We start from the raw sequence: 15615 nt of genomic DNA, 5'->3' as shown, positions 1-15615 counted from the left end.
TTGGCAGCCTTTTATTTAAAAATGGAAAGAAGCCAAAAACATTTAACTATGCTATGTGACATGTTAGCAATGTTTTAAAAAGCTATAAAACATATTTAATTATTGTATGAAAATGTTCACTTTGTCAAGATTGTTCTTCCATGCAGACCTGTATATGTAAACAGAATTTTAATCGAAGATTTACAAAGGTGCACTATATGATATATTTAATTTCTACTTCAACTATTCTGACATTTCTTTTTAAATCATTATTTTGTATCTGATCTATTGTATCTTTATTTATGCATTTACCATTTCATAAGAATTATAAAATGTAAATTTTAGATCCCATCAGCTCTCAGCCACTGCTACACAAGAATTTGGAAGAAAAAGAAAAAAAAAAAGAAATGATCACATCTCTGTAGTCATTTGAGGAGAACACTATTTAAATTTGTTCTTAATATAGGCCTGAAATTAATCTTGATTTCCTGTCAAATGTACAGGGATTTTACAATATAGTTCATAATAGTGTTTAACTCCTCTAGGGTATGAGTTAAGATAAACAAGTCACTGACAGTGTTTATCTATAAATATAGCAGATGGTGTGGGACTGAGGTTGGTTATTAACTCTGCCGACTTTAATTTCATGGTTATAAAACACTGTAAACCTCACTGTTTATAAAAGGCAGGGAAGAATCTCCAATGGGCTTCAGTAGCCAAGAAACCCTCTGTAACATTAATCTCTCTAACTGATACTTGGTATCCTCCTAGGGTGCAATATTTAAGATTGTGGAGTGATTGCTAGACACATTAAAATTTTCACTGGGATCATTAGCTAACATTTCTGTCATTGATCTATTATAACTTTGTTAATGAGTTCCATGTGAGTGAAATTTAGTGAATGAGACGATTCTTTCTAAACTTTGGTAGGTGAATGTTTAACAATTACCTTAGGCAGATACATTTTAGAGGCAGCCTAATTTGTCAGAATAGTAACCTTTTTCTTATGTAAAGGTGAATCATGGTACCTAACTAGACCAAATGTACTTAGGGATAGAATTTCATAAAGAAATACTATAGCATCATTCAAATAATTAGCCAATGTACATTATACATCTATATGTAAGCCATGGATCTGCCTCAAAATGCCATAGAATTTTAAATTTAAAAGAATTAAAACATTGCAAAATGCCATAGAATTTTTTTAAAAACAAAACTATCCTTCATATTCTGAAGTGATTTGAATATAAAATTTTAATATAATTTCACCAAATCTGTAAGATCAACTTGATTAAAATTAATGCTTCCCCAAAAAAGGAACCACTAGTATAAAAATGATATTATTTAAAATAGCTTAGTTTTCCCATTCCAACTTTATAGTGAATAACAAAATGTATTTTATGACCACAAAATTGAAAAAAAAAAAATTCACACACTCTACCTCTATTACTTTTGCTTTTAGAAGAGATTGATTTTTCAGTTCCTAAGAAAGTCAGACTTCTATAAATATATGATAACCCAATATGTAAGTCTAGAAATTTAAAAAATCTTAAACTAAAACATCTTCACTGTATTAGAGTTCAGACTCCTTGAAAATGGGTTTTCTAATAACAAAATCTTCCCTTTTCTACCTCTTATGTTGGCTCCTTCTCTTGGACCCATACTGAGAGCTTTGTTATGATCTGAAGTCTGTCTCCTCTGCTTTCTGCTGATTATTCCTAACTTAGACCTCAAATCTTGGCTTCCAAGCAGCTGGCTTGTGTACAGCCACAACTCTTGGTAAGGAAAGGACTAGATGGGACTATTGGTAATATGTCTTTCCATCTCCCTTCCTACTCAGAGCCTCTTGTCACTAATTGTCATCAGATGTGGATTCCACTATTTGATGCACTCATTTCTACAAACAATAGTCTACTCGGACTTTCAGGTCTCTAAGGACACGAAACAGAGAGGACAGCCAGTCTCTCAAGGGGAAACTTTATCTTATCTCCCCTGCCCTTTTTTAAAGATTCAAATCCTACCTGAATCTTCATCATCAAAGAAATTGGTTATTGGGCTATTGGTATATTTAACATTCAAATCTGTGTTGAACTGAATCGAAACTAAGGGTGAGTTCACTTCAAAGTTATCAATGAATGTCACTAAAAATGAATCCGTTAATTAGTTTTAAGGATCCCATCTTTTTATCTTGTGAGTTGTGAAGTGAGATAGAAATGTGTTTAACAAAATGTTGCCACAAAGACTAGGGCCATAGACTGACTTTTCCATAAAAGTGACCCTTTTTGTGACCCTTTCCCGTAAGTGTGACAAAAGTTAGTTGACAACAATAGACAGGGAAGGAATTTCCAAGAGACAGAGTAGGGAAATAAGGAAAGTTGGATGTTGAAGTCTGAGGGTGAACAGAGTGATTGTTTTAGGGACTTGATAAGAATTTTTAAATAGAGGGGTGCTTGGGTGGCTCAGTCAGTTAAGCTTCTGCCTTCAGCTTCTGCCTTCAGCTCAGGTCATGACCTCAGGGTCCTGGGATGGAGCCCCACCTCGGCTCTCTGCTCAGTGGGAAGTCGGATTCTCCCTCTCATTCTCCCTCTGTGCTCTCCCTCTCTTTATCTTTCTCAAATAAGTAAACAAGGTTCTTTTTTTTTTTTTTAAGATTCATAAATACAAAGTATTTTAGGGAAATGAAATATCCTTAAAAGCACATTGGAATAATCATGCCCATAAAACAAACAGGAAACTTTTTAATATTACAATGGGTAGCTTCAAGTTGCTGATTTTTACCCCTGTATATAAGGTACAGTGAACTGTCGTAAAGTATAATGTACTTCCCTAATCATGGTTTTGGGGGAAAAAAAAAAACAGCAATCTCTGTAGAGAAATTATCTTATTAAAAGGTGGAAAAAAAAAAAAACCTGTTAAAATGTAAGGAACGTGCTCCTGCTTTCATCCTCACCTATCAGATTTTATTAAGAGAGCATCAGAAATAAACTGCTACCTTGTAATATAATATAAAACAAATTACAACCCTTAGAAAAAAGTTATGTATGACTTTTAAATACTCTAATCTAATTTTCATTATTTTCTTTCAGATTATCTGAATCTGTCTAATGCCAAAGGCATGGCATTGCATAAAAGAAAGCCTGCAAAGGAGATAACTCTGAGTGGATTTCATTCCCCTTTCAATGGTCAGTTAAAAATCCATCCTCTATTTTTACTATTTATTCTCTCTCAAAAATTCAGTAGTTGTTTTTTTTTAATCTTTCATTTCTAGGAGAAGTAATCTATGCTGTCATGTGCATGACGGTCACCTGTGGAATCCTTCTCTTGGTTATGCTCAAGCTGAGGTAACTGGATACAACTCAGAAGGGAAGGGCTGGAACAGAATCGGCCTGGTTACAGCACATTTCACAATGGCAGACCCTACAAAGGGCCTGAGAATGAAAGCTTCTCCATTAAGACATACTAAATCATTTTTTAATGTGGGATAGGTCCATGGAAACATTACTGTAAGTCTTCAGATGCAAGAGAAATGTGATCAGGGAGATTTTTTTTTCTTTAATGTTGCATTTTAGCAGCACATGTGCATCGTTCCCCCCAATTAAACTGTTATCAATCTTTCCCCTGGTTTTCCTACAAATTTCAAGTTGAACTTTGCTGCATTCCTCATTCAAATCATTTGCAATCATCAGCTTACCTAACAGAGCTGTTGTGGACTTTGTATGGTTTATATTTATCTGAAGATTTCCTCTTCAGTTTCTTATATGCTAATAAACTGTATTCATGTATTAATATACAGTTATTAAAAGAAGCATTTAATGAGACTTCACAGGGTACCCTTAGAAACACTCATTACTATTTCCTCACATTAATTCACTCTTTCCAAATCTTTTTCCTTGGCTGTCCTCATTGCTGGAATGCGGTAATGCTCCAGCAAACATGTGGGACTTACATTAGAGATTTATCAATGTCTATATTTCTATATGTCCAGGATCTAAAATTTTTCCACTTATTTAATATTGACCAATAGACATAAAACGGTGTATATTTGCTTACCTTTCACTTAAAAAAAAAAACCTTCATATTTATGAATCAGTGATGTTCATTTTTTTTTTTCTTTTTTTTTAAGATTTTTATTTATTTGACAAAAAGAGAGAGTACAAACACGGGGAGCAACAGAGGCAGAGGGAGAAGCCGACTCCCCACTGAGCAGGGAGCTTGATGTGGGACTTGATCTCAGGACACTGAGATCATGACCTGAGCTGAAGGCAGCCGCTTAACCAACTGAGCCACCCAGAAGCCCCTAATGTTTGTTTTCTTGTTCATTATACACGAGTGTGTATTTGTGTCTCATTTGAGTATCGTGCAATGAAGAAATATATGTGTTTGCATATATACATTTATATCATGTATAGGCACACACACACAGAATATATTTATCAGTAAGATGAAGTCTAGAGAAGAGCAATGGCAATAGACCTTTCTCTTATGGCAATCACAGAGAACTCAGTACACTACTCAATGCTTGTATACTGATGGCCCCTCCAGAAATCTCTCACTTTAAGACCTTGACAAGCAGGCAGATAAAATGAAATACTTACGTGGGGAGGTATATGGCAATACCAACAGGTCAGGCCCTTGATGAGTTTACACCCTGCCTAAATATATTCCAATGAATTTTTTAAATGCAGTATCTACTTATCCACTCGTTGGATCCCAACCCATGGAGCATTTCATTTGGTGCTCACCAACACAAGTACCCAAACTGCTTTTCTCCAAGGCCTTAAAATGGTATGTGTATGAGATGTTCCTTGGGTCCCAAGATACAGTTTAAAGGCTAAATAGCTCTAGTTTCTAAGGGGGTTAATAGCATTGGAATTTATTAAACTTGACTTTGTCTGGTTTAAAATACTTGAGAGCACTATCAGTTACTGGACCTGCCTACCTATTTCATTATAGACATATCATTTCAGAGAGACACAGAGGGTTTTCTTGTTTAGCCAAAATTTTATTTTAATGGTTCTGAATCTTTATTTCTTAGACACACATAATGTATAAACTTCATATCTACCACATTGCGTTTTTACAGATTACTGTTATACCGCAGATAAGTAAGGTGTTGTCTTTCAAAATCCCCTGTGTAAGATCACCTTCTTTCTCATCTGCCTATCCCTTTACTGGATTTCAGTGTGGGTGTTTTCGACAAGAATCTTGAATTTTCTCTAATGTGTATTTTAAGGCAAATCATTCCTACTATTAAGTACACCACATGTAGTTACAAATTATTTTCCATACAATTTAAAATAATCTTTACCCATAATCTGAAAGATCCAGAAAGTAAATGATCTAGGGTTAAGTAAATGACAAAATTACAAGCCATCATGGAAAGGACAAAATAAACAAAATCATCAGTTACAACAAAACCCATGTTACACTAGGGATGACCAGCACCTTTTAATGAAAGAAGGCTGGTTGCCACTTCAGGCATTTGGGAATACCTTTCTGCAACACAAATTAACATTTTTACATTTGTTTCGTGTTATGTGAAATTAAAACAACCCTGAATTTTTGGAGGAATTTGTAGAGAAGCCAATAATTTAAAACTTAAATATTGAGGCACCAGGACACCTGGGTGGCTCAGTCAGTTAAGCTTCTGTGCTTGATTTCGGCTTAGGTCATGATCTCAGGTCCTTGAGATCAAGCCCCACTTGGGTTCTTTGCTTAGTGAGGAGTCTGTTTCTCTCCTTCACACTCCCCTTTTGCCCCTCACCCCTTCTCTTTCTAAAATAAATAAATTAAATTAATATAAATAAATTTTAAATATGAAGTAAGTCTTAAATAACTTAAAACTTAAATGTAATTTAAAAGACTCTTAAAATAATGATTCCTTGGAAATCACAGTTAAATGTATACTTCTTAGAAAGATTATAGAATATTTGACTATTGAGACTTTACATTCAGGAGCTTGATTGTATTTTTCTCTCCAGGGATAAAATCCATCCAGAAATATAAGCACATAGAAGCTCATTTGTAAAATCATTAAAATGGCATGTTGTTAACTTTAACTTTTACTTTTATATAGAACTTCCAGGATATCAAGTCAAACAAGAGATCATTCACCAATCCAAATACCTGGAAGACTGATTCTTTAAGAGTCACGGATCATTAACAACCACTTTCTTTACAGGAAGTCTTTGTAGTCAGTCAACAGAATATCCCAGCTGTCATCAATAAAGAAAATGTGAAGACGGATTCATTGATATTAGATAGTTAAGGATAATAATGTAAGAAATAGTAATAATGGCATGATGTTAGATTTTTTTTTTAAGAAAGTATTCAAGTAAAAATGTATGGTGGTAACTTTTATGACACTGGTAGAAAATTAAAGTCTTCCTTGAAGGCAAAATATGTTACCCCAAGTTACAGTCTGCATGATTTATTTCATAATAAATTTGAATCTATATAATAGTAATTAGTTACATCAAAATATGATATAGTTAGCAGGGTTTATTTTTCCTGATCAATCTTATAAGTTCCCATTGACTTGCCAAAAGGAAAATGCTAATGGAGATATCCAGTATAATTTGTTATTTGTGTACTCTTATCCATTTTCAAATCATTAGCTACATCATTATCATTGATTTTAAGTTCCTACATATATTTGTCTAGATGATTGGTCTTAAATATCAGAAATGAGATCTTTGGTTTTTGTAACTTAAATACTGTTGAATTTCACTTCTTTAACTTGATGTCTTTACTTCATACCTATAAAAATGTGGAGTAACACATTGCCTGAAAAACTCAATGTGCATTTCAGTAATGACATACTCATGAGTTTAATTTTTCTATGCTAACTACTATGAATTTCTGCAATAATAAACTAATACTCTAATTATTATAGTCTGTATTGTTTCCATATGTTACTTTTGGCCTGATTTGACACCAAAGTACAACTGTGATTAGAAAATCATGAAAAAGATGTTTGTTAGTTTACTTTTTGATACATATGTGCTTTTTACCTGTCTGCAATCATATTAGTATCACTGCCTAGAATACATATGAGGTTTTATTATCTATAGTGGCACAGGAACACAAATATTCAATAAACTGAGCATACTAATAAATAGTGATATATTTACATTTAAAGGTCATTTTCTGTTTGGTCTCATATCGATTGCTGTTTACCATGTTTCAGATTAAATCACTATATTAAATTAAATTTGAAGTTACCATTTGACTACGTTTACTGAAAAACCCATCTTTCAAATCAGGGAAGAATGATTTGGGAAGTCAGAAAGCTCTCTCAAGAAGTTCTATATATTCCAGTGTCTGTTAGCTCCCTAAATTATATGAAGAGAATGTAAGCATTTCTATCTCCAAATCCCTGCTATATAATATGATCTTGCTAATGTCCAGGAAAAACAGACTATCTCTGGAAAACTGAGGAAAGAAGTCAAGTTGCTTTTAGAAATATGTCCGTGTTGAGCAGGGAAGGGAAGGACAGAGTAGGAAACGGAGAGCCCTTTAAAAACAGAATCTTACCTTTTAGGCCAGCAAGAATGAATAGGTCTTTTTGGGCAGAATTTCAAAAGTAGGGATCCACATGCAGCATTTAGAGAACTTTAAATAATCAGCTGTCCCTGGATAGGGAGTCTAAATTGAGAAAATATGGGATATAAAACCGACAAACATCAGGACTGGGACACAAAAGGTTCTTAACTATGTAGCTAAGGAGTCAAGATCCCATAAATGTAGCTTTCAGGCCCCTTCAGAACATGGTCACCATCCCACCCCCATCTTTCACTCTTCCTCATCCCAGCCTCTAGAAAGCCTTTTCTCACGGCCTGGTCCTGCTCTAGAGTTAGGAACTCCTGCTCAGTGCTCCACCCATCTTGGACTACTTGACCTTATTATGATTTATTTTTCATTATTGTTTTCCATAGTAAATTGTAAATGTTCTAATTGAATCTTGATTCATCTCAAATTTCCCTTCCTTTATACATGGTCAATAAAAAAAGGCTGTTTAATGAATGAATTTCCTCATTCGGAAAGTGATAAAGTGTCATTAAATAATTCTAAACAGGGGAGTGACTTCCAATTTATGAATGAGAAGATGCATGTTGGCAGAAATGTAAATGGTGGACTGAAGATGGCTAACATGAATGTCACAGAGTCTACTAAAAAATGCACTGTAATGTGGAGTCAATAGATACTGAGGTTTTGCATTAATTCATGTGTTCAACATATATTTACTGAATATATACTATGTACCAGCCACTCTACTAGGCACTGGAGACAAGAGTTCTGAACACTGGAGACAGAGTTCCAAATTTGGAGTACATACAAGTAAAGACAGTAATTTGTGAAAGTGATAGATGCTACTAAGAAATGATAGGTTGGAGATTAAGAGTGATGTAAAGTAACAGTGACAGGAGAGAAAAGCATGGACATAAATATTTCATAAATAAAATGGTAGGGATTTGATATTAGATATTTGCAGAGAACAATATCATGAAGATCATGGCAGGAACAGAGATTAAGAGTAGATAAACTATGGTGCTAACTAGAAAACTGGCTCAGAGGAAAGGAGGAACTTGGAATGGGAAAAGACTGTCTGCCATTTAGCTTCAGATCTGTTACCAGTTTTCTCTGCTTTGTATACACTCCAGGAGGCTGACCTGTATGAATATAGGTTCTCTTGTCCTCTGGCTTCCAGTTGGGTTTAGCCAATAGTGAAAAGATGGGGGGACATATTCCTCTGGATCCCTCCATGAGGGCCCAACTTGGGCTAGCTGAAAAAGCCACACTGATAGAAACAGTGATACTCTGTATCACTGTATCACAACAGAGTATCACTGTTTCTATCAGTGTGGCTTTTTCTACATGAATCTCTCCTTCTGAATTCCAGAAACATTTCCCTTTCCCTTCAGGACTAGCAGTATTAATGACTCAGCTAATACTATTCTTGAGTTCCTGAGTTACTGGTTTACTCCTTATGGCTTTCCAACAACTACCTACACCTGTATAAAGACTCCCTAAATCAAACTCTTCTAGTCATCGAGTTTTAGATAACTTGGAGTTTATACTAATTTGAGTATACTATTTGTTTCCTTTTGCGTCCCAGACTAATGCTCTTAGTAATTATTTCAGGTTTGGACCATTCACTGGAACACCAGTGGGATATCCATGTGGAGTTTTCTAGTGGCCAACCAGAAAAATATGGTTATGGCATTACTGAGGGGGATCTAAACTAGATCTACTGAATTTGGAACTTTATAAGATTTTCCTTATCTCTCCCTCCCTAACAGGAGAAAGCAAGTTTACCACCAGAGGTTGTTGGTGATTTCTGGGGGGGGAAAAAAAAAAAAAACAACATTGTGAAAATGGTTTCTAGATGACAGACTTCTCAGAAGAATTCGAACATTGATTAAATTCCCTCCAGAGGAGCACCTGGATGGCTCAGTCAGTTAAGCATTTACGTAAGGCTCAGGTCATTATCACAGGGCCCTGAGGTCTGACTTCCAGCTTAGCAGGGCATCTGCTTCTTGCTCTGCTTCTCTTGCACCCCAGCTTGTGCTCCCTCTCATGCTCACTCTCTTTCTTAAATAAATAAATAAAATCTTTATTTAAAAAAAAAAAAAAAAGGAAAGAAAGAAATTCCCTCAGTTATAGGGTTTTGTTCCTCTAGCTTCATCTACATATTTACCTACAGCCACTTTTTCTCCCTAGGGGTTTGCATAAAACCCCACAGGTGTTCCTTGGCAGGAGTCAGGAGAGTGGTATCAGCTGAGATTCAGCAAGATGAATCAGAAAGGCTTCTTGGGAAGGAATTTAAGGCAGAAAGAAAACAAGGACTTTGTTGTTACTCTAAAGGCAGGGCTTCCAACTAGTCTTACTTTTGAATTCCCTGTGGGCCTTCTGAGAACATATTTTTGGGACTTACCGAAACCTGCGTCCCTTTTGTTGCCCTGTACAGTGAAATGAAGATGAACAACTTAAAGAGTAAGTGAAAGATTTCTTTTTTTTTTCTTTTTTGAGAGAACTGGAGGAATGCTGAGTGAAATTAGTCAAGCAGAGAGAGTCAATTATACGGTTTCACTTACTTGTGGAGCATACGGAATAACATGGAGGACATAAGGAGAAGGAAAGGGGAAGTGAAGAGGGGGAAATCGGAGGGGGAAATGAACCATAAGAGACTGTGAAATCTGCGAAACTGAGGGTTTTGGCAGGGGCGGGGCGGGGTGGGGTTGGTGTTGGGAGAGCCTGGTGGTTGGTATTAAGAGGATATGGTGCACTGGATATGGTGCATAAACAATGAATCTTGGAACACTGAAAAAATTAAAAAAAAAAAAAACACATCAAATTTGAGAGTTCTACAACCAAAGAAATAAAATCTAAGGAATTGTTCGTCAAAATGATGGCATTACTGCTTTAAAGGCATGCCACATTAGCGTGTGTATTTGGTGGATCCCCACTAATGTTTTTCCATGGGCTTGCTCGTCTATTCTTTCACACATTGCTCCTCAAAACTTTAAGAGGAGTATCAGGCTGCAATCACTCACTGCACTCCGGTATCTCAAGTTGTTCTCTCCATACTGCTTTGAGACTTGAGTGTCCATTCAGATCACAGTGGTTACATCCAGAAATTTTTTCTGGGAATGGGTGTTTCCAAAACTTTTCTGCATAGTGAAGTCAGTTTCAATAAATGTATCTTCTTTAATGAGGGATTTATCACACAGGTAGCTATTATCATGATTGTACAAAGAGAAGAAAACTAGGCCTTTAAAACAGATTTAGTCAGATATAATTTTAGATAAAGCCATAAAACTTCATAGAACTAGAATTTCTCTATCTACTGCATATAAGTATGTTAATCTGTCTATTAATATGTCTATAAAATATGTAATTACTCATTTTGAGTGTAATGGAATTTGTACTAGAGAGAACTGTGACAAGGCAAAATATTTTCTGAATCTTTTATGCTTAGGTAAAAATACAACTACAAACATAGAACAGCCATCTTTCAAGTAAAAATCTTCATTTGCAAGCCCAGAGTTTGCTTTGGTTCTATGTTTACTAATTAAGGAGTTAATTTTTATTTTAATATCATATGTGTATGCTCATGAAATTATTTTCTGTTTTCTTAAGAATATTGATTTCCTTTATGTGATGGTTTAAAATTTTTAACATATATATTACTGTTTTATTTCCTCTGGATAGAAGTTCTTTAAAAAGGCTTAAGGAAGACGTATTTCCATGATTATTAAAAACCTACTAATTTACATAAAATAATACCAGAAAAAAGAATATGTATTTAAGGTGGCTAAATAAATACTTTGAGACTTTACTAAAATATCATGTTGCATAGCTGTTCTTGCAGAAATACTTTTATAAGGTGAGTTTTTACTGAATGCTTACATTTATTATACTCCTTTACTATTTTGCAATAAGTGTAACTGCTGCTCTTCTGCCTGAAAATCCTAATTTAGTGAATCGCTAAAAGTAATGAGCCTCCTAAGAAGAGCAGATGGTATTATTAGGGCAATGTAAACATAAGAAAAGAAGTAGCTATAAATACAAAAGTGGAATAAGTCCTTTAGAAAATATTCACAAACATTAAATATCTATGATGGACAAGTAATTTAATTTTGGTGTTAGCAGAAATAGAAGTCCCTGAGATCTGGAGCAGATGTTACTGACTTGGTAGACACAAAAGCCCAGTTACCGTAGAGGAAAGAGAGATAGGTGAGAGAATGTAAACCATGAATATAGGCAAATGTTAGAGTTTTGCTTCTAGCATTGCACATGGGATGTGTCTGGAATTTCTGTGAATGTGAGATCATCAACTGATAACTGAGGGGAAAAGATGGAAGAGAGATTGTGAAATGGTTATTTTGGGGAATGCGTTAAGTATACTTATTAGGGAAGTATTGTAGCAGCAACATTTCTAAGCTTATCTTTGTTCAAATTCTTGTTGGCTCCTTGTTCTGTGATTTGGGACAAAGTACTTAGATTCTGAGCTTTGGTTCTCTCAACTTTGAAATAAGATTAATAGCATTTACATTAAGCTTTTGAGAGAAATAAATTTTTAATGTCTTTTTTAAGTCCACTGTAACTGTTTTGCATATGGTAAGAAGTGTATGTGGGCTTTCTGTGTAATTATTCGAATCATCAGGCATGATATTTGTGCTCGTAAAATACATATGTCAAAGTTGTGTTTTTTTTTTTTTTTGTTTGGTTGGTTTTTGTTCCGTTTTATTTTTGCCATTGACTAACCAGATGTAAAAAGCTGAATTTTGACATAGTTGAATTTTTGAAGATAAGTTCAATGGAGGGAAGAAGAGGGAGAGGGATTGATTTAAAAACTAGTTGAGTCATTTTGGCAATGATTAGAAAGATGGTAAATGGGTCACAGACCGGTCAAAGCTTTGTGGTCTCAGTAGAGATCAGGGATTGTTGGGTGAGAATTCCGGTACAAGAGAGGTAGAAAAATGGGACCTGAATCAATTGTACAGTTATAGTTAGTAGGACCATGAGGGTGCTAGACTGATTTGAAGAGGACATTGAGGAAAAAGTATTACAGATGAGACTAGTAAGGAATAAGGGTCAGGTGTTTGGTAGTTAACAGATGACTGAAAGGATATTGATATCACCAAGGAATAGCAGTAGAGGGGAAAACAAAGAAAAACAAAACTGGTGAGCCAGGCAGCAGGATTTTCATGAGTGAGAGGGAATTAAGAGAATAGTAAATGATCCCCCACCCCCCCCACCTCACCCCCACAAAAAATCAGTATGGTATCTAAAAGAATCACATAATGGGTAACTAAATTTGATGATATTCTCTTCAAAGATATGGGATGTTTTGAAGCAGCAACAGGGAAAAACATCTTGGAGCAGAAAGGGATTGAAGAAGAATGTAAAACCCAACCTCTGGGTCCAGAAACAAGTGAGTTATGGCAGGAAACTGCCTAAAATTGGAAGGATAGAGTTCACAATCGTTAGTCGCATTGGCCCTATGTTATGGTTCCTAAACTCAGTCCTCCTCATGGAAGGTTTGTTAAACACAGCTTTCTGGGCCCCATCTCTGAGTCTCTGTTTATTTGGAGTGATCTGAGAATTTGCATTCTAGCACGTCCCCAGGTGGTGCTGCCACTGCGGGTCTGGAGGTTACCCTTTGAGAACAATTGACCTAGTGGCTCTCAATCCTGTATACTCCTCACCTGGGAAATTTTAGACTTAATAAATGCGCAGGACTCTTCCTCCTGGATTTAACTGATGTGACATAGTCCAGTGCATTAGCACAACTCTTCTGTGAAGATTCTAATATCCACCCCATGAGATAGAATTGAATGAGGGCAAAGAGAAAGTAACATGAAGAGGTTAAGGATACAAGATAAGTTGGTTGATGACCAATTGTGAATTCCTAACGCCCAGTGCAAGGATATGGAAGGACAGGAAGTAATAAAAGATGGGATTCTACTAGGAAATAAGCTGACTGAAGGAACAAGCAAGCACAAAATGGATGGTCTGGACATCTGTGCCTTACATAGTACATGAGATGGCCCTGGGTTTCCTCCTGGAAATCACCGAGCACAAAGAGAATGAAGAGTATGTAGTGATGTCATGCAGGCTTGAAATGTGGCCATCAGCAAAACTCAGGGTGATTATTCTTGCTCCTAGCTTGGGATATTGTTAGATATAAAATGTTTTCTCCAAGTGTTGAGAAAAGTAATCAAACAAGAAGAGGAATAGGCAGTGTCCCAGCCCCTGAAAACTGTGACCTTGTGTGTGTTGAGCAATTACTTGCCTGTTTATTATTTTTAGTACTAAGAGAAAATCAAGAAAATGGAGAAATGGTGATCTGATTCCCTGCTGTCCTATGGTTAGATAAAATGAATTTGTTCACTTGAAAACAGGCAATTGAAAGACAAAGTATTTATATGCTTGCTTCACTAAGCATTTCTAAAATATGTAACTACAGAGGCATCTGGGTGGCTCAGTGGGTTAAAGCCTCTGCCTTTGGCTCCAGTCATGATCTCCGGGTTCTGGGATAGAGCCCACATGGGGCTCTTTGCTCAGCGGGGAGTCTGCTTCCCCTCTCTCTGTCTCTGCCGGCCTCTATGCCTACTTGTGATCTCTGTCAAATAAGTAAAATCTTTAAAAAATAATAAAATATGTAACTACAGAGGAAAACTTGTTCTTCTGATCTGATAAGTACTTCTGTACATAAGAAATGTTTAAGTTTTTGTGAAAGACAGAAGTTTCTATTTTAACTATCTCTTATTGATGCTAACGTAGGAACCCTCCCTTTTCTCCTATACATGCTTGACTCTCCTATCTGTCCCTGTTACCCTTCTCTCTCCCTCTATTACTTAAAAGGTCTAATCTCATAGCTTTTAGACTACAGGTTAATTTCTTAACCCAGCCCTAAAACAATAATTTCTACAACTTTGCAATGGAAGAATAGTCACCACAGCAAGACTCCCTGGTATGGAAACTCCTCATTCTATACTGATTAAGTCTGTGAGTTTAGGAAAGTTACTTAAACTCTCCATGCCTCCATTGCTTATTAGTTATTTAAGGAACTGTAAGTACCTCTTAAAGTTGTCAAGATTGAATTATTTGATACACATAAATTACATAAGACAGTGTTGGGAGGTAGCAGGAGCTCAATTACTGTTAGGGACTGGCAGTAATAGTAATAGCTGTGTGATGACCCCTGCTTACCTCCCCTGGCCCAAACTCTTATGGAGCTTCCAACTCATTTACACTCTGTGTTCCAGCCACGATCGTTTTGTTTTCATCCCTTAAAATCCAGAAGCTCTTTCTTACCACCGGACATTCATATTAGCTCTGCCTTTCATCTCCTCCCCTCCTCACCAAGGTAAATCCCATGCTATGTAGATTTTAGATGACTGTTTCCTTGGGGAAGTTATCACTGGCCTCTAGGACTAGCTTGACAGAGCCTTTGATAATAATCTATACCTCTCCTGTGAAGGAATTGCTGTATGTGTGATCACCTATTTGTGTGGTAATTTGATGAGATCTCTCCCTTTCTGTGGCTTCCAGCTGCTTGAGGCCAGAGGCTAGTTTCTTTTCTCACCAGTGTATCAGCAATATGTTGTACAGTTCCTGCTACCTAGGTAAATGTATTTTTTTGAAAGAAAAGAGGACATTTAGAAATGGACAATTCCAAAAATTGAGTAAAATTTTTAACTAATAACAAAAGCTTTTGCTAAGAAATAATCTTGGTATCCTAAAAACAAACATCCAAAGTATATCGAATTAAGAAGCTTCTGAAAGCAAAATGAATCATAAACAAAGAGTAGTAGATAAAATTGGAGAAAACCTTTGCAAGTCATGTCTGAGAAGGGTTAATACTTAAAATGTATAAGGAACTCAATAACAAAAAATAAATCTATTTTTCCCATGTTTTATTGTTTTTATCTCTATAAAAATGGCCAACAGACACATGGAAAGATGTTCAGCATTACTGTAAATCAGGGAAATGCAATTTGAAACTACAACGGGCTATCCCCTCATATCTGTTAGAATGACCATTAGCAAAAATAACAAGAGAAGTCTTGGCAAGAAAGTAGAGAAAAGGGAACATTTGAGAATATAGACTGGTGTAGCCACTGT

At 35.8% G+C, this 15615-nt stretch overlaps 1 protein-coding gene across 1 annotated transcript in view; it reads left to right on the top strand.

The window, feature by feature from the left end:
- GFRAL (GDNF family receptor alpha like) overlaps nucleotides 1–6125 on the top strand; it is a 55346-nt gene extending 49221 nt beyond the window's left edge. Inside the window, 3 exon segments of the mRNA XM_059401544.1 lie at nucleotides 3066–3161; nucleotides 3248–3320; nucleotides 6056–6125. Coding sequence (XP_059257527.1) covers nucleotides 3066–3161; nucleotides 3248–3320; nucleotides 6056–6125 — 239 coding nt within the window.
- The last annotated feature ends 9490 nt before the right edge of the window (nucleotides 6126–15615 follow it).

The sequence above is a fragment of the Mustela nigripes genome, chromosome 5 (genome assembly GCF_022355385.1).
Source record: "Mustela nigripes isolate SB6536 chromosome 5, MUSNIG.SB6536, whole genome shotgun sequence".
Lineage (NCBI taxonomy): Eukaryota > Metazoa > Chordata > Mammalia > Carnivora > Mustelidae > Mustela > Mustela nigripes.
Note: the sequence above shows the minus strand (reverse complement) of the source record. Positions and strands in the feature narration are given on the sequence as shown.